Source organism: Oxyura jamaicensis, chromosome 3 (assembly GCF_011077185.1).
Source record: "Oxyura jamaicensis isolate SHBP4307 breed ruddy duck chromosome 3, BPBGC_Ojam_1.0, whole genome shotgun sequence".
Classification (NCBI taxonomy): Eukaryota; Metazoa; Chordata; class Aves; order Anseriformes; family Anatidae; genus Oxyura; species Oxyura jamaicensis.
This window is the reverse complement of record NC_048895.1, coordinates 67,351,199-67,373,979: the sequence shown is the minus strand read 5'-3', so window position 1 is coordinate 67,373,979 and position 22,781 is coordinate 67,351,199. Positions and strand designations below refer to the sequence as shown.

The window sequence follows — 22,781 nt, the reverse complement described above, 5'->3', positions numbered from 1 at the left end:
AATAATTGTCACAAAAACATCTAGTTCCTGCCAAAGAACTTTCAAAGCTTTGCTTTCATATATTTTGGGAATCCTATTGTCTCCTTACTAGCCATCTTCCATTCCCATCACTGAAATTTCATGCTAAAAGAGGTGCAGCTCTATACTGCTGCAGGTCCTGTACTGAGCAGCTGAACAGAAGTTCTTCATTAGAAAAGCAGCTAGTAATTTCCAGTAAGAACCAGTTATGGAGAAAGCATGCTCAACATGTTGCATAACACCTATTATCTATTACATCTGTGTTTTAATATTGAGTTAAACAGTACTCTTCTCAAGATAAAGGACTCCGTTGCACAAGGAAGATATGTGCTATTACTTGTACAAACAGGCATTTGCATATTTATATGGGATAATTATACCATTAAACAATATCATACAGCCTTTTTTGGATGAGTTTATTTGGGGTTTTATTTTAATAAAATAATCACCTGTCAGTTATAATTGGTCACTCTTCATTCTAGACATTTTTACTTGGCTTTTTTCCTGTATGTATCACAGCAGGAGGCTGAGTTCAAGATGTCAGTGCACAGATTAGGGGCAACACAGAAGCAGGAGACGAGATGTTTGTTTGTAGGAGGTGTGAATAAGTGAATGGTTGAAGGCTGGTATCACTGACATAGAGAAAAGTGCAGAAAAAAAAAATGACAGCAGCAGACAGGCAGTCTTATTGCTGCCAAGGGCCTTGAAGCTGAGAACAAAAAAAAAATGAGGTTAAAATGAGGTGATTTAGAGAAACAGGTCATATGTCAAAAGAGAAGGGTAGGAAAGGTGATTTTTGCCACTTAGGCTAACCTGCAATTTGTCAGTTCTTCACAACAGATCACCCAGAAGATATAAGTGCAAGTGTGCTGCTGAGCTTGGGCAACATACCTTTTCTCACAAGGAGAGTCCATACTATCCAGCTTCTGTGGAGAGGTGTGAGACTAGTACTGGAAAATACAGTGGCCCTGTGCAGCACAGTATTGTTCTCTACATGTGACAAAAGTTGTTCAGTTCTTCTACGTTTAGTTTTACAAGTATAGCAGGTGTAACACTAGAAACAGCTTTCCCTGTCCTCACCAAACCTTCTTGCAAAGTGAATGTAACAGAGACCTGTAAGATCAGCTGGCCTTTTCAAATGTTAATCACCTTTCAGTGACTAAATCAGACCTGTTTTGTTTCATTTGTCTGTTTGAATTGTTTTTTCCTTTTTTTTTTTTTTTTTTTTTTTTTTTGGTTTGTGTATTCTTTGTTTTGTTGTTGTTGTTGTTGGAGTTTTTGTTTTGATTTTTTTGTTTTGATTTTTTAAACAGAGAATCACCAGCCTCTTTTCCTCTTGGAGAGGGAGATTGTATTGTTCTGGGCAATGATACAAAGCTAACCAAGAGACATAGATCTCTAAAGTTTTGGAAGGCTTTTTAATAGAGATCCTGTTTTCAGGTAAAACGGGGTCACAAGTTGTAGGATGGGTGGAATTTTTAAAAAGGCTTTTTTATCAAGAGCTATGTTTTAAATAATGATGAAGTAATAATAAATCTAATTTGTTGTATTCTGTGGCAGTCAAACTATGCCTTACTACAGGGCTTGGGACATAGAGTGAAACCCCACACAGGGTTCTGTGGTTTCAGGTGGGGATCATTCAACTTTTCTTTGAGAGAGACTCCACAGAGTAAAAGCCCTGCAAGAGGACAGTCCCTCAGCCTGACCTGAAGACAGAGCCTGAAAGAGGTTCATCAAACATTTTGTGCTTCACTGATGCTGCAATCCCAATCAAACTGACTCCCAGACTCTTCCCGTCCCCATTATGGTAATAGAGTGTTTTCTTGCCGGGGAAATGGGTCATCCATCACTTTTCTCCCAGCTACATGACAAGCTGGAAGGAAGAAAGAGAGGGAAGGAAGCACATATATGCAACTGCTGTGACACTGGCTGATCTTTTCACGAACCAAATATTCAGTCTCAGAGTTCCTTGGCTACATAGGCAACACTGAATCCCACCCTGCAAGTCCCTTGCATGGCAAATCCCACGTGGTGGCAGTGTCAGGATGGGTTTGCAAAAAGCAAGGATGATCTATAGGGAGCCAACAGTGAACTTAAAAGTCTTGGTAGGACACCAGAGAAGGGTGTATGGACAAGAAAGACATAGAGAGGTCAGCAGAGAAACAGCTTGACTGGGAGAACCTCAGAGCACACCAGGAGCTCTCCAGGTAGGGAAGGGAGGGAGGTAAGAGGCTTCCATAATTCACAGAGCCTTTGCTGAGCTCTGGGTAGCATCTCTCCACTCTACCAGCCTATGTCTTCATGGGATCCATTATCCACCTTAATGAAGCTAAAATAACAATCCCCATCCTTTTCCTCCACCCTCCCCTCTTCTCCCCCCCACCCCCCCCACCCCCCTGACCTTATACTGTCTTGAGTAAAATTCTTTCAAGAAGCCCCTTTTCTCCTCCCAGATGAGCTCCTCTCCTCTGTGACAGCCTCTTCTCAGCCCTCAGGAGCTTCCCAAGCAAAGGAAGAGGAGCCAAGTTGGGGCCAGGCCTCCAGCTTACTGGGGCAACTGAAAAAGAAGACTGGGAAGAGCAGGAGCAAAATGGGGATAGGGACCTCAAAGATCCTGAAAGCACAGGATTGCTGCTCTTGCTGTCATGCAAGAAGCAGGAACAGGCAGGATGGGAATTGTCAGTGGCAAAGATGGCGCCCTCACTGGCACAGTGGCAGCAGAATTAGGGGCCAAAGTTTTGGTACAGTTATATGATTTAATTCTTACCCTGCTTTGTGCTCTCAAAAGGACAAAACAATATTGCTAGAAGAGCATACTGTTCTTATGGTTATAACATAGTGATTTTAACAACCATGAACACTGACTATACCCAAGAGATCTAACCACTAAAACACACTAAGTAATTAATAACAATATCAATATCAATAATAATAATAATAATAATACAGTCACCTGTTTACCAGAAAACTGTAGCTGTTCTTGTAACAAAAGATACTCTTCTCCATTCAGTCTTGCACTCTCCACTGAATACAACGTAGCCCAATATAAGTAGCCATTTACTGAATCTACTACTAAATCCTTCACTAGGTACACAACATGAGCCACAACGTCCATATGGCCTCCCAGCAGTGATTTTCTGTAGATCTAGGGACAACAGAATTGCTTTTAGCACCACACTTAAATTGTCAGCCATGATCGAGTATACACAAGCGATTTTCCCACAGCCATATATCACAAGTTTATGCAAGCTTTAGGCTTCCAAAACTTTAACCTTTTCATTCAAAATGGAAGAAGAACAAGGCAGAATTATTAGTTAATATTTGTCAGAAAGTAACAAAAGAAAAAGCTGAAATATCTATACCCCTTGGCTTTACAAGTTTCAGCAGCCTTCTGTCTGACAGAGTTTCTCACCCACTTCTTATTCACTATTCACGAGTGTAAATGAGGGTGCAAGGCAGTGTGAAATCTGGCCTTCTAGCTCCAGTTTTTAAAAAAAGCTTCTGACTTTGCACTTACAAGAAATGAAAGGCATAATTTGACAGCACTGCATAAATTAGCACTGCAATTTTGAAGTCAGATACCTTTTAAATAATTCACATGTCAGTGTTTCTGATATGAGAGTGTACAAAGTGCAATTGTAATTATTTTTTATCTAGAGTGATCTGCAAAATATCACAGTACAGAAGCCAATCTTGAAAATCTTCGTGTAAACAAGTCATGCTAATGTGCTACATATATAAGGATTAAAATAAAGTCCATCTCCCTCATGGCTGAGATGGACTTGGCAGCCTTAATTTTTACCATCTTCACTCATTTTTACCATGTTGAATCCTACAAAACTGTTGATAACATATTTGCCTGTTTTGCACCTGCAGTTCAGTACCCTGCATTAGTCAATGTCATAATTAGTCAATGTCAATAATTAGTCAATTAGCGAACATTTTACCCCAAATATTTGTATAAGTCTAGAAAATCACATAAGAAAAGCCTCCTCTTTATATATTATGATAGCAAAGGTCCAAATGCAGGTTGCTTGTAATAAAGACTGTCTTCCCAAATACTGTTTTACAGTCTTCATTTATATATATATATTTAAGTGCAACTCTAACCTACCGTATTTGCTTTGCCAGCCCAGTACAAGCATTGTCCCAACCAATCGAAGGCCAACATTCTTGCATTTCTGATGTCAGATATATAAGGATTCTCAACGGTACTCTCTCTCTTGTTCAATGACCAGGTCTGAACTTTCCCCATGGAATTACTCCAATACAGAGTGTCATTATACCAGTCGAGGTCTTGAAGAATAAAAAAAAAAAAGAAAGAAAGAAAGATATTAAGCATTTCACAAGCATGTTGATAAAACAACAAACAAACAAACATATATAGTATACATATATTTAAAAATAAAAAGGAACCAGATATTTTAGTTTTTAAAGAAGAATGTAAAATGAACACTTAGTCTCAGTTAACATGAAGATAACTATTTCCTTATAGGAATCACAAATTTGTATACATATCACTCTGACAATTATAAAAGTATGACATTTGTACTGGGATGCTGGAGGCACAACCATTTGGTTCAGAGAATTGATTTCAGCTCTGCTGTAACTGTGATGACATCAGTATCAGCCTGAAGAAGAGAAGGCTCTGGGGAGACCTCATTGCAACTTTTCAATTCTTAAAGGGTGCTTATAAAACAAATAGAGAGTGACTTTTTATTTGTGGAGATAATTATAGGACAAAGGGGAGTAGTTTTAAACTAAAAGAGAAGATATTTAGATTAGGTGTTTGGAGGAAATTCTTCACTCAGAGGGTGGTGAGGCCCTGGCACAGGCTGCCCAGAGAAGCTGTGGCTGCCCCATCCCTGGAGGTGGTCAAAGCCAGGCTGGATGGGGCTTTGGGCAACCTGGGCTGGTGGGAGGTGTCCCTGCCCATGGCAGCGGCTTGGAACTGGAGTATCTTTAAGGTCCAACCCAAGCCATTCTATGATTCTGTGATCAGTAGCATTTCACTAAGGACTAATTTGATCTAGAAAGTAGAAGAAAGAGGATGGACTCAAAGGCTTGGCTCAGTGAAGCTGCTTCACTACACCTTCAAGTCTAGATGCTGCAATGAAAGCTCTTGCCTTTCAGTTGATAAAATTTATGAAGACCTCATAAATGCCAATATGCAGCAGCAACACTAAGTTTGGTGAGCATTTACCTGAAATATTTCTTATATCGGGCGAAAGGAATTCTCCTGGTCCATAGCCGTCCAGCCACTGCCTCCAGAGCCCGTCAGCCCCCACTCCCAATATATATGCCTCTTCTTCAGCTGGTAAAGAAAGAAAATTGCAGCTGTGCACACCAACAAACAGCTAATTTATTATATTTGTATTTTAATTATCTTAGCAGCGGTTCCTGTTTCTGAGAAATTACAGAAGTACATAGTTAAAAATGGCCTGTGTTAAGGAATAATGGACAAAGAAGGCAGGCATGAAAATATCACAACTTGAGAAAGTTACAGATTCAGGGTAGGTTTAGACCCAGAATAATAAGACAATTTGGAACCCTATTAGATACCTAAACACTACTGCAGGTTTGGACCTTGCTTACCAAAGTCAATTAAAATCCCAGATTTCAACTGCCAGCCCAATACATTAAATAGATTTTTTTTCCCTCAGACATAGGTTATTACAGGTGAAATAGGTATCAAAAAGCATTTCAAAGATCTGCTAATCTCAGGCATTGTGCACATGTCCATTTCTCCCAGTATCTCCATTAAAACCAAGGGTTTTCAGTTTTTAGTGATCTTGCACTCTCCTGTAAACTGCCATTAATACATAAAACACTGCTCAAACCACTTCATCATAGAAAGTGTTTAACAGAGCACAAAGCACTCCTTGTAAACTGTTTTTTTCCGTATATCAAAAATATGTTTGAGTGTATTTGCATTAGAAAAAAAATATCTTTATAAATACATATATATAAACATGAATAATAAATACATACTGTGTAGTACCATCATTGTAGTTTGACAATCTTGTTATTTAACTAAATGCAAATTCAGTTATCCTGCTATATTTAATGTTTCTAACATAATCCTTTTTGTGCCTCTCTAGTTTCCGTCTTTGCTCAAAGCCTGGACTTCACCAGGTGGAAAGCTGTACACATGACTCATTCATCATTTCTCCTGGATGACAAAGAAATTCTCACCTTCTTCTAATGTCATGCCTCTAAATGACTCCGACCACAGCCCATCACCAGCAGGAGACACAGCTCTGACAGACATTTCATACTCAGTGAAGCTGGCCAGCTCCTTCACAATAAACCTGGTGTCACTAATGTTTGAGACAACCTGTTCTTCCTCAGAAGGATTTTGAGATGACACTTTCACATCATAAGTCCAGTTCTGCCAAGCAGAAGGACCTGTGAGATGCAAACAATTATGTTATTGCAGAGTAGATAACTGTAGTGGAAGATATGTGTTCTTTGAGAAAACTCTAAGTTTGTAAGTTGAAAGTTCATTTAAAAAATGCCATTGCCAGAAGAATTAAACAAGGAATGAATTAAAAATTTATATTCTCCATCTCTGTGACCAACCAAGAGTAGTGGCTCAGTTCCCCATGAAGAAAGAAGTTGGAAGAACCAAAAATTTTCCTCAGTCAGGTAGATTATAGCAATGATTAAAAGCCACTAAGTCACTGGCATGCATTTTCTGTGTGTTATCATCAGCAAGCATTACTGCCACTCCATTCCTTTGTTAAGATGGAGCCTTGCTTAAAATCCCTTGCAAGTGACAGATGAGCTATTCACCTCTATATATACATATTTAATTTTTAAGCAGAAATTTTGGTTATTTTACTGGCAAATCTTGAGTTAAATTTTTCAGACTGAGGTAAATCTTCCAGCAGAACTGGCTATTGATGTCACTAAAGTCCAACATCCGGGACAGGAAAACACAGGAAGTTTTTTCCCCTAGAAAGAAAAGGACTGGTCTTTCAGGAAATAAAAATGAGCTTACTGGTTCCAATAGTGTGTTCAGGTGATCTCCAGCTAATCACAGCCTGATGCAATCCAAATAGCACTGTGACAAACCGAGGAGGAGTTGGTAAAGGAAAAGGTTGAGTTGATGCCCCATAGAAAAGCAAATTGCCAAAGCCAAAGTGCTCTGCACAATCCAAACTGCAATCCACAACATACTCATTGAAGCTATATTTTCCATCTGAAGAGACCTCCTCTTGGAAAACTGCCCGGCCATCCGTGACAGTAAACACGTTATCTTCATAAACAAAACTTTCGATGTCATCAAGCGTCACATGCGATCGCAGCATATGAAATTCTGAACCATCAAGAAAACCCGACACAAAGGCCTGTTCTGTTTTGTTGAAGAAAATAAGTCTCTTAGACTGGAAGTTGATCACGAAGTCTCTCAGAGCACTGGATTTCACAACTAGTGAAGCTGCAGAGGCTGTGTCAGGAAAGAGTGGAAGGTTTGCTCTGTATATACCATCTTCCAGGAGACAGAAAATATACCTGGCCATGGAGCAAAATATACCCAAGTAACTACAGTGCAAGAACTCTATAGATGAGTCACAAATATTTTAACAGCTCTAAGATGTGCCTGACTTTATGCAGACAATAAAAAAAAAATGCTTTTGGTGCTAATAATATACATCCTAGGAGAATTAAGCACATCACTTTTTAGCTTCTGGGGATCCAGTTGGCAGATCACTAGAGAATATTATTCTATAATACCTCAGGTATTAAGCATGGACATTTAAAATGCAAAGAGCTGTATATCTGTAAATGCACCAAATGTCTAAAAAACAAATTTCTGCATGGGAAATGCTTTATATCCTCTGATAACACCCTAGGGAAGAAAATGCAGAAACAATACTGCAAGGTGTCACTTTTGTTCCAACAGTTTTATTGTTTGTTATTTGTTGCCATTGCATTTCTTTTTTGGTAAGGGAAGAGTTTGAAACAGGAACTAGATGACTACTGAAGTGGAGACAATTAGAGGAGCTTTATAGCACTTTTGACACCAAACACTCACAGGAGGACACTCACCCATTATAGGGATCAGCTACAACCTTCCTAGGGGATGTCACATAAAGAGGAGTGATGTCTTCAGCTGCTGTGCAGTTCTCTAAATGACAAACATGTATCTGGGGAATGAGAAGAGAAACCAGTGATGCATAGGGCATTTGCTAACAAGCAAACAAGCTGACTGGGGATTCTTTCAGGTCAACCCAACAATAAAATACCTCTCTCACAAGCCTAGGTCCTTCTGAGCTCCTGTGTTGTCAGACACCCAGGTATATCAGTGTAGCATGTACAAATACATCCATGACAGCTTACCCTGAAAGAGCTGTCTGCCAGTCATCTTCAAATTAGCTTCCTGCCTGAGCTGGAGGGAGAAGCCTGATTTTGGGGTACTGACAAACTGTTCTTTGAAAATGATCTAGTACAATAGGACAAAGAGAGAAGAAAGTGCTTTTCTGATGGTGGGAGCAATGCCCTGGGACTTCTCTAACCTGCAATGGCTTCAGAAAGCTCTGACATCAGTGTGTTCATCTACAGATGCTTTTGTATTATTTTCTCACTACTAAGTTTCTCACTGTGAGAACAGCAAGAATCTAGCAAAACCAAATAAACAAACAACAACAAAACACTAACCATTTAGGGCACCTTTCTAGTCCTTGTGCATTAGAACAATACAAAGGTGCATGTAAAATCTGGCCATTAATGTAATTGATGTTTCACCAGTAGGGAATCGAGTGCAGAGTTGCTATCTATAAGTTTACTTCAGGTTGAAACAGTAGTAATTTCAGCTGTCATCACTTTCCCTCTTGAACTTCTTTTGCCATCTATGAGAGCATTGTAATCACTGACTAGTTACCACACCATCTGCCTGAGAAAGAGTAGGAACTGAACAAGGTAGATAGAGAACCCAGTAACAGGAACAAAGTCATTAATATTAGGTATGAGCTGGACATGAAGCTAACCTCAAATAAAATAAAGCAGTTAAAACTAAAGCCTTTTCTGTCCTGAGGGAAAAAGTAAGACAAGGAGACAGAGTTCTGTATAACCTGTTTGCTTTAAATATGACTTGATATTCCTCTTCTTTTTTTTTATCTATGAAATATGTGGATATTATTGAAGTTAAAACTCTATTTCTAAAATTATATTTTGTGTATGATAAACATAAAACAGAATTTCTCAAGTAAATTAAATTATAGGAGTGGTTCAAATAAAATAAGAAATTAATTAAGCCCCAGAGCACTACCTTTTCATTCATGATGAAGTATATCCTCTGATAAAGCCAGTCTACTGAGATTGATGTTATATTCCCCCGGCCAGCATAAAAGAGCATTACGTCAGATGTGTCAGACATATCTGCAGCTCCTTTCACCCAGATGGAATTCCCCTCAGAAAAATAGACAACTTGCTGATAAACATTCACTGAAATTCCTAAAAAATATAAAAATATGTGCACACAAATATTATAAGAAATATGACTCAATTTTTCGGTTACTTTTTCCTAATTGCCTTGAAAATAAGTACTTTTCAATCTGCAACCCAACTTCATAGGAGAAAAATTAACTTTTTCTCTCCTCCACTTCTAGTCCTCATTCAGATAACGAAACTTTCCCATCTCCTATGTGAGTGATATTATTGTAGACAGTTGCCTTTCACAAAGGTAATCAGACAGAAGAAGAATATATAAAATGCAAACCAACTGACACTGATTCCTCCTCTCCAGGGCAAAGAGATGCAGTTTGTATCTGCTCACAAAGCACCATGTACTCTAATTTAAGCTAGACATTATCTGTGCCACTCCTGTACTATCACAGAGTATTTAGTCTGGGGCAACATTCATTCTCTGGTGTCTTTGTGGCTCTGTGAACTGCAGAAGGTAAACTCAGATTTCCGCACTGTCTCCAAGGACCACATACAGCACCGGTGTAGATAACAGACCTTACAGTGGCAAGTAATTTGAGATAACATGGTAGTCTGGTGATTTAGGCCACTTAAATGTCTTGTTCAGAAGCAATGTGCCCCAGACTTGCTAGCATACAACACTAGCATACACTTCAGCCAGTATCCTTTGACACTGTATTAAGTCTTTAGCTTGAACCACTTCCTCAAATTGATGCTGAGAAAATGCAGTCATCATTCATAGGGAAACATCTGCTTTGGCTTCACCTAACCTCAATTTGTATATCTACTATATAAAAATCCACCTGTGAACTAGCTGCCTAGATTCAGTGAAGAGGTAACACTGGGGAGAAAAAATTATCTCATCCTACTGCCTGTCATTTCAAACAGGTCAAATCACATCCTGAAAGTTCCCGTTTCTCCCCACTGATTACAAAGGGAGGCCAATACTTTCTCAGACTAGGTGAGGTTCATTCTGTCATACTGTCCTTGGCAAACACAGAGGTATAAGTTACACCTGAGAGAGAGAGAGCCCAATGAAATCGTACCTGTAATGTTGTGGTGTATTATACCATCTTGAAGGCACTGGGCTGCTTCGACAAAATGTTTTGTGTATCTTTTCCTTAAAGACTGGTTCCTGGATAGGAAGAGCCATTTTGCTTTTTCCTTAACTAAAAAAAAAAAAAAAAAAAAAAAAAAAAAAAAAAAAAAAAAAGAGAGAGAGAGAGATTCAGAATTTAGACAGATGACTGCAGCACAAAATAATGTTGTTAAGTCAGACACATCATTAACAGAAACGGATACACTCACACATATATACATATATACATATATTCTTATGGTAGCAATGACTGACTAAAACCTAAACTCTTTTGAGTGTTGCAAGCGGATGGAGTTATTCACCATTACACCAACACCATCTGGCTACTTGTCCAGGGTGAGAATGAACCACCTGAATTTCACACCATTATTTCCTGTAACACGAGAGTCCGTAGTGAAGGAAAATGAGCTGGGGCAAATGAGGACCTAAGGATTCCCAGGGAAAGTAACAGATTAAGACATCCACATCCCCTGAAATCTAGGGGAAGCTGGATATTTAACTCCCTTTGGCCTCTTTGAAAGCCCCAATCAAACTATAATATTATCCCCCAGAGCTTGGAAAGTGCAAAGCAAATACATTTATTTCATGTATATCATCAGATTAGGCTGTGATTTTTTCAAGGAACAAGTAATTTTCAATAATGATAACAGAATAATGTTATATTCTTCAAAGATTATATATATATATATATATACACATATATTTTAAGGTCAAAAAATAGAGCTTAGGTCACATAAACTGACTTTCTGCTTATATAGGCCCAAGTATCTTAGACAGAAATCTCTGTAGGAAATCTTTACCTTCTGTCTGGGCTATACATAGCTTGGGCTATACATAGCTCTGGAAGAGATAGCTATCCTTGCTTCTGAATCCCAGGCTCCTGAACGTTTAATATATTCCATGCTAAATTGATTTACAAGGTAGTTACCTTCATTGTAAGAAGTGATACATTATTTTAAGTCTGAATGTGGGTAATTTCAGTTTACAAATAATCCTTTCCTTTCCTTTTTTTTTTTTTTTAATTCTAGTTTAAACAAATTCCTGCTATCAGTGATCACTTCTTCATATGGGTATCATAAGACTGTGATCAAATGCTGTCTTAATTCATTCATGGATAATCTGAATAGTCTGAGTTGCCTGCATATCTCACATAATGCAGACACTACAAGTCATTTTAGTAATAGTCTCACTAGTAAAATGGAGTAGAGTAGTTCAGTTGGAAGGGGCTTTCAGAGATCATTGAGTCCAACAGCCTGACCACTTCAGGGCCGGCACCTCCCTCCCTGCTTCCCCTTCCTGGGGAGTTGCAGGGAGCAATAAGGTTGCCTCTCGGCCTCCTCTTCTCCAGAGCAGACAATCCAAGTGTTCTCATCCTCCCCTCACAGGACATGCCTTCACCAGCTTTGTTGCCCTCCTTTGGATGCTTTCAAGGACCTTAACATCCTTTTTATAGTGTGGAGCCCAGAACCGCACACAATGTGCAAGGTGAGGCCACACCAACAATAAATATAGCAGGAGCATCACCTCTTTTGACCGGCTGGCTCTGCTGTGCTTAATGCACCCCTCAGTGCCGTTTGCCTTCTGGCTGCCAGGGCATGCTCCTGGCTAATGCTGAGCCCACTGTCACCAGCACCCCCAGTCCCTTTCTGCTGAGCTGCTCCCCAGGAACTGCACTCCTCTCCCAGCATGTGCATGTGTCCGGCACTACTTGGATCCAGATGCAGCACTCAGCATTTTCCTTTGTACATTTACCTCTGTACCTAGTAAAAGACTAGTGTCACTTCCTCAGCTTTATTTCCAGCAACATTTCTTACAGTTTAGCTCAGAGATCGGATTCTGTCTCTGATACAGTAAAACCATTTCTGAATGCGATACATGCAGAAAGGGGAGATCCTGTTCACGTCAGCACACACAAAAAGTGCACACCAGTGCAACTCTCAGGAATCAACTGTTTTAAGTGGCAGCTAGGAAGGGGATGTGGTGGAGACTTCCCACACCAGAAGTTGTTCTGGCAGGGAGCGTTGTCTGTTTGTTTTCTACTTTAAATTAACTGGTTGCAAATTGACTTGACGTAATGAACCCAATGAGATGTACTAGTCTGGACACTTTACAAATGGCACACGTTTGTGGCTCAGAGTCACCAAGCTCTAGAGTATAGTCAGCAAGCTCTCCACCTCTGTGGAGCATCCAGATGAGGACATACAACTGTGTTAGCTAACTTGAGCACCTTGAGCAACTTATGTAATAACATAAAAATTTAAGGCATATTTTTGAAAAAGCGCCACTGAAGTTAAGGACTAATTTCTCCAACATGTAGCAAATGACTACTGATTTTTAGATTTAGAGACAGACTTAAAGTGTTTGCTAGAGCTTGGTTAAGAACTTCCAAGTACTTGACAACAGGTATTTCTTCAGGAAGGGAAGAGTCTTATTTTCTCTTTCCTAAAGATACATTTTCATAACAATTAATTCATTCTCATTTGTGATTTATGTCAACATAAAGCTTTCTCTGGCAACTAATAAATATTTCTGTATTTTTTTGAGCAATACTTATAGTGCATCATTATTTTTATTACAAGTGAATATAGGAAAAATAAAAACAGCAATAAAAAACACAAAAAAAAGATAATGCACTTCCACATATTTTGCATGAGATTACTGAGGACATTTTGACAGGAGACTTTAATATGATATATTCAGTGTTATTGAAAGAAATATGTTTGTTTATCAAAATCTTGTAAAAAATGAAAGTATGTCTTCTCAGTCACTGGCTTGGACCACTGACATGTTTTTTTACCTGTAGAACAACACAAGATGAATTTGTTTAGGCCTACCAACATCTCAGATTATTACTGTGCTGTGTATCCCAATAATGCTACAGCCAAAGAACAGGACTGTCTCTGATGTACTATTAGTTCCTCAGTGTACAACTCCTTGTTGTGCTCTGTTTGCAGTCTAAATATCGTTCTCTTCTTCAGGGTACACGACAACCCAGTGAATGTGGTTTTGTCCCTAGATACAGACAGTGATAAGGACTCTGCTGCTCCTGTACCTTTGGATTCTGGTGTTGTGATGTTGGCTTCTGCAGGGGGTCCAGCACCAGCCTCATTAACCGCTACAATGCTGAACCTATAGTAAATCAAAGAGACAGGTTTGGGTTTGGGGGGTTTCTTTTGAGAGATTGATTGAGAAGTGTTTTATAAAGAAGGGCAGGTGCTACAGAAGTGTTTTCCTTTTGGAAAACATACATTTAAATAAAATGTTCTTGGAAATTTGTAATAAAAATATAATCAACCAGAATCTGATTTCTCTAGCTTTGAAAGGTAAGGCAACAGCAATATCCTCTAAGTGAAAATTTTAAATGGGATTTTATACTCAGAAGAACAACTCAATTTCATTTCAAAAGAAGATCTGTATTTACCAGTGAAGTAGAAAACAGACCCTGGTGTTTAATAAAAATGAAGGAAATTTTTCTAATGTTTAAATAGAGAGGACTGTTCTATCATTCCCTGAATACACTGAAAACATGCTATACAACCTTTATATATATACATATATAAAGAATATATGTTATATATATATTAGCTTATATACATATATATATTTAAGATAAGAAAACGCAGCTTATTGGCCCTATATCAGGTTGTTTTTCCTTCCTCCCCACCAGGATTCCATATAAATATAAGCAGCTTACCCAACCAGAACAACTTCATTATCTCAAGGAAGGTACCTCTGCTTCTGGCAAGAACATAAGTAAGCAGCACAATTGTGCAGAAGTGGTATTCAGGCAATACCCTCTTATATCTGGGCAAGAAGTGGTACAGCACTCTTGGCCATGTTGGCTATCTTTTCTTTTTGTACCTGTAAGTGCTGTTTGGGAAGGTAGAGTAGAACTGAAAGCTATGCCCCCTTGATGCTCTCAACACTTTATGATTCTCACTGGTCAGGAGCAAGTTATATCCAATAATCAATCCATTTGGAAAAAGTGGTGGAGACCAACTAACTTCAATAGTGTTTGGACTTGAACTCTGAATATCTTTAATGATAGGAGCTGTAGTAGGAGCTGCAAAAGACAGAAATAATTGTAAGACATGAATAGTTTTTCATTTTTTCAAGTACTGTTTTAGTTTTTATACCGGTAATATTGTTCCCAATTATACTTATTATTATAAAATAATTAATAAATATTATATATGTTGTTGAAAAGTTATCCATTAGGACCAGAACACTTTCTAAAGGATCATGAAGAAAAGCTAGCCTCCTTGTATTTTGCAGAAGACAACTAATATCCCATTTTGAATGTATAACCTTTCAGCTCTTCATTCTCATATCTCAGTTTGCTCCATGTAACAGGGAGCAGAACAAGAACAGTCTGCACTGTGAATCTTCTATATTATGCCTTTTCAGTGCAGCGTCCACATCACATTTTCACTAAAGTTTATTTGGTATCTATACAGTGACCTTATTGTAAAAAGAAAAAAGGAAGCAGACCAAGCCTTACAAGGTTGGAGAACATTTAATTTCTCACATATCTGTGATCCCCACCACAGTGTACTCAGGAATCTGCTGAGAGCCAAGTCTCAGCTTCCATAGACTTCTCCCTATATTGTATTCTCTGGTCAGATGGGTTTGTCACAATATATAATGTAGAAACCCTGGAGGTTTTTTCCTTCTACCTTCTATCTTGAGGGTTTGTTAAGTTTCTTTGTTTTCAAAGAAAAACAACAGGAGATGCCAAGTGGGAAAAAAAAAAAAAAAAAAAAAAAAAAGTATGTCATTTAGGAACATGAACAAGCCTTTTAAAGTTAGATCCTGCAGCAGTAATGTTTTAGCATCAAGCTCAGTGAAGCTGGAAAACAAAGTAACTTAAAATCATGAAAAATATCATTTTTTTCTGTGAAATTATGTACGCTATGCCATGGGATGCACACTAAAAAGCTATGACACCTCCCCTAATGCCTTACTCAAGGGTATATATAGTTCTCAATATGAAACTGCATATATCACCAAGAGAAAGGAAATAGTATCAGTGCAAAGTAAAATATTTTATATTTATCTTAGTTCCATGAAATGTTGATAACATGACCATGACTTCATATGCTGTCTTTAAGACAATAACAGACCAGGAAATTATATTCAAATACTATAATTTTATTTACCTTCTCATATCCTCATAACTAAGGAATATTGTTAATGTAATCTCTGTCTGACGATAATAAGATACAGGGAGGTTCTATCTTTCTGTTGTAGATATATAGATTTTTTAAATATGAGCAAGTCAACTGACATGTTGTAAAAACAAACAAACAAACAAACAAAAAAAAAAAAAAAAGCAACCATCTTTTTTTCCTTAAAGGTCCAGGAAAACATTTGTATTTCATTCAAAAAGTTATTGTGTGTAATTATGCACAAAAGTATTTAATGTGCCCTTATAACTTGACCATGTACTTTTCTGTTTACATTTTAAAACCAGAAGCCGCAAACAGTCCTAAATCTTGTAGTTCAAATAAAAAGAGCCTATAGTATTTTAGCTCAGTCTTCTGCAGTTACCCAGCAAACAACATCGTTCTTTAGATTAAGCATCTTTTTTTTTTTTTTTCTGCGAAGAAAGCAAGAAACAAGGAAACCTAAACATTTCTGATATGGCCCTGAAAGAAGTGATTAATAGTATTACCTCCAAAAGCATGTGTCCGGTAACTGGGACTCGGCGGAGAATGGAGCTGCAGCTGAGATGTTATGATCCAAACTACTCGAAACACATACTCTGTGAAGGCTTGAAGGTCTTGGACTGTATATGAAGTTTCAGATACTACCTAGATCAATGTATAAACACATCCATTTTCCTTCTTCCTCCATCCGGATTTATTACATAGGATGTTATCTGATCAAAAGAGATCTGATACAGCAGCATACATATTTCAGGATACAGTATCCTAAGTTTAAATAAGAACAAATTCTGGTGGCTATTTGTATCACAGAATTTGATTTTTCTTCCTTTCAGAACTTTTTACCACCTCTTTTCTTCAGAAAACCTAAATTTTTTACTAAATCTAAGCAGTAAGTGGTTGTGTAGAAGGATGGATACAATAGCAAATTTGAAGAATAAGGTTAATAATAATAATAATGACAACAACAGCAACATGGGCAATATATTTTAAACTTTTGATATATATATACCAAAGGTTGATCAAATGGCTTCTAGATACCCTAAAATATTTACATTCTGAAGTCATTGCTCCACATTATTTTACCAATGATTAATTCAAAAGAACTTCCTGGTTAGCAAATGGTCTTCATGCGTTTTTGTACCAACTCACCAGGCTCCATAAATTGGTCCAATAGAGATGATGACAAGATAACAAGCATGCAGTTGACATGAAAGAGCATGATCAAAGAATGACTGCACTGAGTCAGAACAAAGGTCTACCTAGCCAAGTACTGTGCCTTTTACAAGAACCAAAAAATATATATATATCTAAGGTAGAATACCCGGGTGGGGAGAGAGGGAATAAAAATAAAAATAGCATGCAATTATATTTCTCTAGAATAATCACTGTCTTGACATTTTTTAAGTATGTATCAACATGAAAAATTTGCAATGTTTATATTTAGTAGAACTCAATTTTTTCTTCCATTAAATTGTCCAGTCATTTTTTGAACCCTATTTTGTAATTTAAATAATTTTAATATTTATTAATTTAAATTTAGTAATTTAACATCCACACGTGTCAGGAAGCAGCTGAACATCTTAACTAAATATTCTGTGATGAAATACCTTTGTGTGCTTGTTTTGAATTTTCCACCAAGGTCCTAGTTCTTATGTTGGAGGAAAAGGAATAATTGTTCAGTTTTCAGCTTCTCTATGCTATCCATGATATTCACAAACCTCTCTTATGTGCCTAATATATTAACAAATTATTTTCTAAAATAAAGCGAAGAGCAGACAATAAATGTAACCTTTGCCCTACAAGTACATTAAGAATCCTAGTATGTTTTACCAGTCTTAGCAAACTGCTAGAAAACAATAATAACAATAAGCCACATAATTCACCACTAAATTACAGCCACTCCTGTTGCAAAATCTGGCTGTTACTTTCTTTCCTCACATGTTTTTGACATGATTACACTCTATTACTATATTACCTTCTTTTTCCCCCCAGTGAAGCAGGAATGGATTATAAATTCAAAGAACCTTTTCACTTGTAAAGTAAAAGGAATTGTCCTTCTTTACCTCAGTGTATCTCCAGTCCCCAGGGAGCTGATTGAACTTCCACTGGATAATATATTTCACCTCAGAGATGTTAGCTGGCTTCCAACCTAGTGTGATATTGTGGCTGCCAATGGTAGATGCAAATGGTGCTCCAGGATTGTTCAAATATTCTGAGGGGGAAACAAACACAATAGTGAGAAAATTCCTTTCATGGCAAACTCTGGATCTACTACCTCATGCACCTGATAGCTGTGAAGCCAACAAAAACTCATAAAATAATATATTCAAACTGTTGGTGAATGAATCACATGACATTTTAAAAGTAGTTTGATAAAAAAACTTGAATGGGCCAAGCTCAAACTGAGCAAATGTGATTACAACTCTGCACTTGGGTAAATGCACTTTTAGTTATAGATACCCAGTAAAGGCCTGCTGAGTAGAGAAAGTATGGAAAACCTCTGAAGAGAGGATTTGCACGGAGCCTGTTTCAATACCACTGTATTAGCCTAATTATTACCATTTAAGTCACAGGAGATTTTGGCACTTATTTCAACAGTCAGGTCAAGGATGAGTGCTCTACAAAGCACCATCTTAAGTAGTTGAGAATGGATTCAAAAAGTCTCAAGTCCATGAAGGGGAGTGGAAAAATGTTTTGCTGTAAAGCAAATTTAACTTCATTTTATTTGTTATAAGAATAAAATAAAATAAAATAAAATAAATAAATAAATAAATAAATAAATAAATAGAGAGAGAGAGAGAGAGAGAGAGAGAGAGAGAATGATAGCTTCCCAATGAAACAAAAAACACAAGGCATCCCTATTTTTTCCAAAGAAATCCAGAACGCAAAACGAGGCTGTAATCTTAAAATGGAATTTATCAGACTGTGAGTTAGACACAGGACTATGCTTAGACTTACCCTGTGCTTCAACACCGTATGCATCCTCTGCACGGCTACAGCCAAACTTGCAGGAAATTGTCTGTGTAGGATACAGAACTTACTGGTTAGTTTTCTAGAAATGCATACATTTTAAACACATACAAACCCTGTGGACATTTTGAATACATTAAAATCTTGTAGAAATAATTACATTCATTTTTTTAAATGGCAGTACAACAATTTCATTCCAGAGACTTTCCTGAGAGCCATTCTATCAACTTCACTGGGCACTGAATGAGGGCTTTTGTCCTTACACACTGTCCCTTAGTGGAAAGCACAAATGCAGAGCTGTGTTAAAGCTGGAAACAGGATTTGGTGACAATCATGAATTTAGAAAATACTTTTTAAAAACTTGGTGATGTTTGGGGTTTCACTCTTTCCCGCTTCATATATTCCTCATGAATGAAGCATACTCTTACAAATGTAATTCCAGAGATTTTGCAAAATGGCTGAAACCATTAACTTGTCAGAGCAGCCCAGCTAATTCACTCTTCCTCAGTAGTAGTTACTACTTCTGCTACAATCATGTCTACAAGCTGAAATCACGACAATACCCCAGGGCAGTGAGTTCTCCACACTCACATACTAAGAACAGAAAACTTCTGAGAGGTTTCAGTCTAGGTAGGGAACCTAGAGGTAGCATTACCCTGTTTTATAAGTAGAGAACATAAAAAGAGGTAGTAACATTTCCCAGATGCATCGCAGTAGCTTAAAAATCACTTTTAAGACTGAGTCTCCAGGAAATTCAAAAAACTTGAGAAGTTGTGGTTTCAGTTTTTTCTAGACAGACATTTTATTTGGGCTCATTTTACTCTTTATTTGGCCTATAAACCTTTAAGTTTGCTTCATATGACAGCCATCTTTTGAGGGATAATTAACATTTAGACCATTCAGAGGCAATTAATTTTATTAACTGAGAGATTTTCCTCAATTTCGCTCTTTCTAAGACTCCAGGATATCCACTTCTGGCACCCTTCAGACACTGATAAGGCATAAGACTTCAGAAAAGTCAGTTGCTGCTGAGATTGATTTCAAAACTACCTTAGCAGTATATCCTTATATACATTACCTTAAATCTAGGCATTAGCTGCCAAGTACAAGCATTTCAAAAGTTTTTCCAATGCTTTCATGTTCAGAGAAATAAAATACATCCAAGTGAATTACAATGACTACTAGCAGGCAAAGGTCTGGGTATAAGTAAATATTACTTATCAGCTGTAAATTGCATCTTGTCTTTACAACCAAGTATTGTTTATTTTGCAGGGGATCACTTTGTCAGTTTAACAAGATGATTCATCGTGCTTTCTGCTTCATTTAACACAGACGTTTTCAACCATTTGTGTTTTGTACTGTTTTTCCTTCTTCTGATCTTTGTCAGAACCATAAATCTAATTTTTGCTTTAGGTAAGAGGATTACAGAAGCTCCAACCCTTAGAAATTTTGAGGGAAATTTGCCATCTGCTCTGCCTGAAAACAATAAATCCTCATATATTCTCCGTCTATAGGAACTGCCCCTTCCTGTGAATATCCCCACTGAATTCAGACGCATTCCCCTGTTCCTAGCTGAGCAGTACTATTCAACAGGAGTAACACTCCTGGCTTCAATCGCAGGGCGTAGTCACACGACAGAGCTGAGCCGATGCCAAAGGAAAAGTCCCACTCTTGTGCTTCCTCCTTTTCCCTGAGGACTGCAATGACCTGATCCCCTGCATGCAGTGATCTGGTGCTCGCCTGACCACATGGGGAGTCAAGTCAGCCAGCTGATCCAGCATAAGGATAACCCTGAAAAGCCCTCACAGAGTGTGAATGTAATTGGCATTTTGTATGTTCAGACAAGCAAAAACAAACAAACAAAACCACTATTTCTGTGTTTCTGCAGAAGTTGATTACTTCTTGGACTCTTCCAATGCTCTAAAACCATTTTATCTGTAAGCCATTTAGTTTCCTTGTAAACTATTGTCCTGTTCACAATTTTGCAGATCAAGAAGCACACCACCACCACCCCAAAAAATCAATCCTTTCAATCAGATTTCCAGACTCCCATCAGGTTTGTGTTCTACTTGGAACCCTCTCCAGCTCCTCCACTGCCAGCTCTCCTCCACCTAGACAGAAAAACTGGCTTCAGCAGTGCCAGCCACTGTCCTGCAATCATCACTGACCCATCCTATACTCTCTGTTCAAGTTAAAAGGCCCCTGTAAGGCACTGTCTCCTCAACAGCATTTTGTTGTCTCATGCTTACCAAAGTAAGTGCCACTCTATCTGCAGCACAGATCAGGCATTCTTTCCAAAGGGCAACATGTTGTGCCTTACTGAATTACATCTCATTTATTTCATGTCTTCTACCCAGTCAAGAGCATGTATTGCCTTCTTGTCTAGCTCCCACTCCTTCTAGTCTAGCTTCCACCTCTCCTCAGCCAATGCCATACCAGCCTGAATAAGCATTCTCTCTGGTTTATCCTTGATGGTATCAATGAAAAAATTAATAGAACAAGATCCCTGGGACAGCTCAGAAAATAGCTGAAGTGGGCTATTTCTCTATTGTGTCCTGTGCTGGTGAGATTAGATTGCTTTCTTTAAAGCAATACTCCTTGCTACAGGGCAGTCTTCAATGTAAACATGCCCTTAGCAAACATGCTGGGAAGAAGAGATTGTATATTCAAATACAAGTCATTCTTCAGCTTTAGGGAACACAAAACAATTAGACCTGGATTGATAAGTTTGTGTATCTACATTATATGTCTTAGCACTGTATGAACATTGTAAGAACTGAAATTATTATTTTGTTTGTTTGTTTGTATCAATCAGATAGCATTTAACTTACCTCACATGCTCTGGTGTACGTCTTGTTCTGCCAAGAAGAAAATTAGTGAAACACGGAATTAGCATAAATATAATCACAGAGTATTTTAACAGATAATATCAATTAATTAGAAATTTCTTACAGTGAAAGTATACTCAAAAATCTTATCATTGGTAAATAGTGAAAAAAAAAAAAGGAAAACCCACACTCTGGTGGGAAAATAAATAAATAAATAAAGCTATCATTAAGATGATGCCCAGGCTGAATGAGCTTCAGTTTTTCAGGTAGGTCCAAAAATATCAGCTTAAAAACTCATGGCAGTTTTCCTAGACCCATGCTAATTTTTCCCTGTCTGGTTTGCTAAAAGCAAGAAAATCTAGTGAAGACATGAGCTACATTTACATCTGATATAGGCCCCAGCAGAGTAAAATCCTGAAAATCACTAGTTCTTTCTCAATGCCTGAAAATCTGGGTAAGGAGTTGAGCTGAATAAACTATAAAGTGTCCCCATATCGTGGCAAAACAATTTAAACCTCTGATTTTACAGGCAACTCCTACACAAAAAATTATTGTTGTTGATCCCTGTGGGTCCCTTCCAACTTGGGATATTCTATGATTCTATGATTAGTTTCCCAATGGAGATATTATAAATGTACTGAGAAAAAAAATACAGACCTTACATCTTTTCATAGAAACACTGCTCTCGTTAGGTTTTCCACATCTGCTGTTAAATAATGTACTTGATGGACTGGAGACAAGTGCTATAAAGCCAAGGTTAAGGCAATACTCACACATTTCAGAGGGCAACTGAGTTGCACTGTTGCATTCCAAAACTGACATCCCTGTGTGCACTGCAAAGACAGATGGTGGCTTTAAAAAGGACTTTGAAATCACATTTTTAAAGAGAAGGGAAACTCTAGTGCTAAGGGTGAGGAGAACAGTTCAGAAACACTTGTTCACTGGGTAGAAGTGACAGATATGCATTATGCAGCACAGCCAAGCACAGTGGAAAGCCATTCAAATAAAAGCCTCCTGCTCTCCAACAGGCAAGGCATAGGCTTTAAAACAATGTGTTTTCAAAGATGTAATAAATATTATGTGATTTGAATTTGATGTTGGACCTGTCTTTTTTATTCTGTCCCATCCACCTTTTAATGTTCCTGTACATTTTTTCTTTTTAAAGGGAAGTTGGAAGGGAATTACTTTAGAAGTGTGACAACTCTGACATCGAGTACTGCAAAGCCTCATGAAAAAAAAAAAAAAAAAAAAAAAAAAAAAAAAAAAAAAAAA

General features: G+C 37.8%; 1 protein-coding gene across 6 annotated transcripts in view; it reads right to left on the bottom strand.

Annotated features, from left to right (window-relative positions):
• ROS1 (ROS proto-oncogene 1, receptor tyrosine kinase) overlaps positions 1 to 22,781 on the bottom strand; it is a 75,602-nt gene that overhangs the window by 49,699 nt on the left and 3,122 nt on the right. For all 6 annotated transcript variants that reach the window (XM_035322393.1, XM_035322395.1, XM_035322397.1 and 3 more), the window contains exons 3-17: positions 22,283 to 22,342; positions 21,513 to 21,539; positions 18,670 to 18,730; positions 17,775 to 17,923; positions 16,218 to 16,356; positions 14,405 to 14,606; positions 13,596 to 13,672; positions 10,491 to 10,613; positions 9,290 to 9,474; positions 8,071 to 8,168; positions 7,022 to 7,533; positions 6,214 to 6,426; positions 5,222 to 5,332; positions 4,133 to 4,314; positions 2,972 to 3,163 (exon numbers count right to left, since the gene is read on the bottom strand). In XM_035322393.1, coding sequence (XP_035178284.1) covers positions 2,972 to 3,163; positions 4,133 to 4,314; positions 5,222 to 5,332; positions 6,214 to 6,426; positions 7,022 to 7,533; positions 8,071 to 8,168; positions 9,290 to 9,474; positions 10,491 to 10,613; positions 13,596 to 13,672; positions 14,405 to 14,606; positions 16,218 to 16,356; positions 17,775 to 17,923; positions 18,670 to 18,730; positions 21,513 to 21,539; positions 22,283 to 22,342 — 2,331 coding nt within the window. The remainder of the gene's footprint in view (positions 1 to 2,971; positions 3,164 to 4,132; positions 4,315 to 5,221; positions 5,333 to 6,213; positions 6,427 to 7,021; positions 7,534 to 8,070; positions 8,169 to 9,289; positions 9,475 to 10,490; positions 10,614 to 13,595; positions 13,673 to 14,404; positions 14,607 to 16,217; positions 16,357 to 17,774; positions 17,924 to 18,669; positions 18,731 to 21,512; positions 21,540 to 22,282; positions 22,343 to 22,781) is intronic.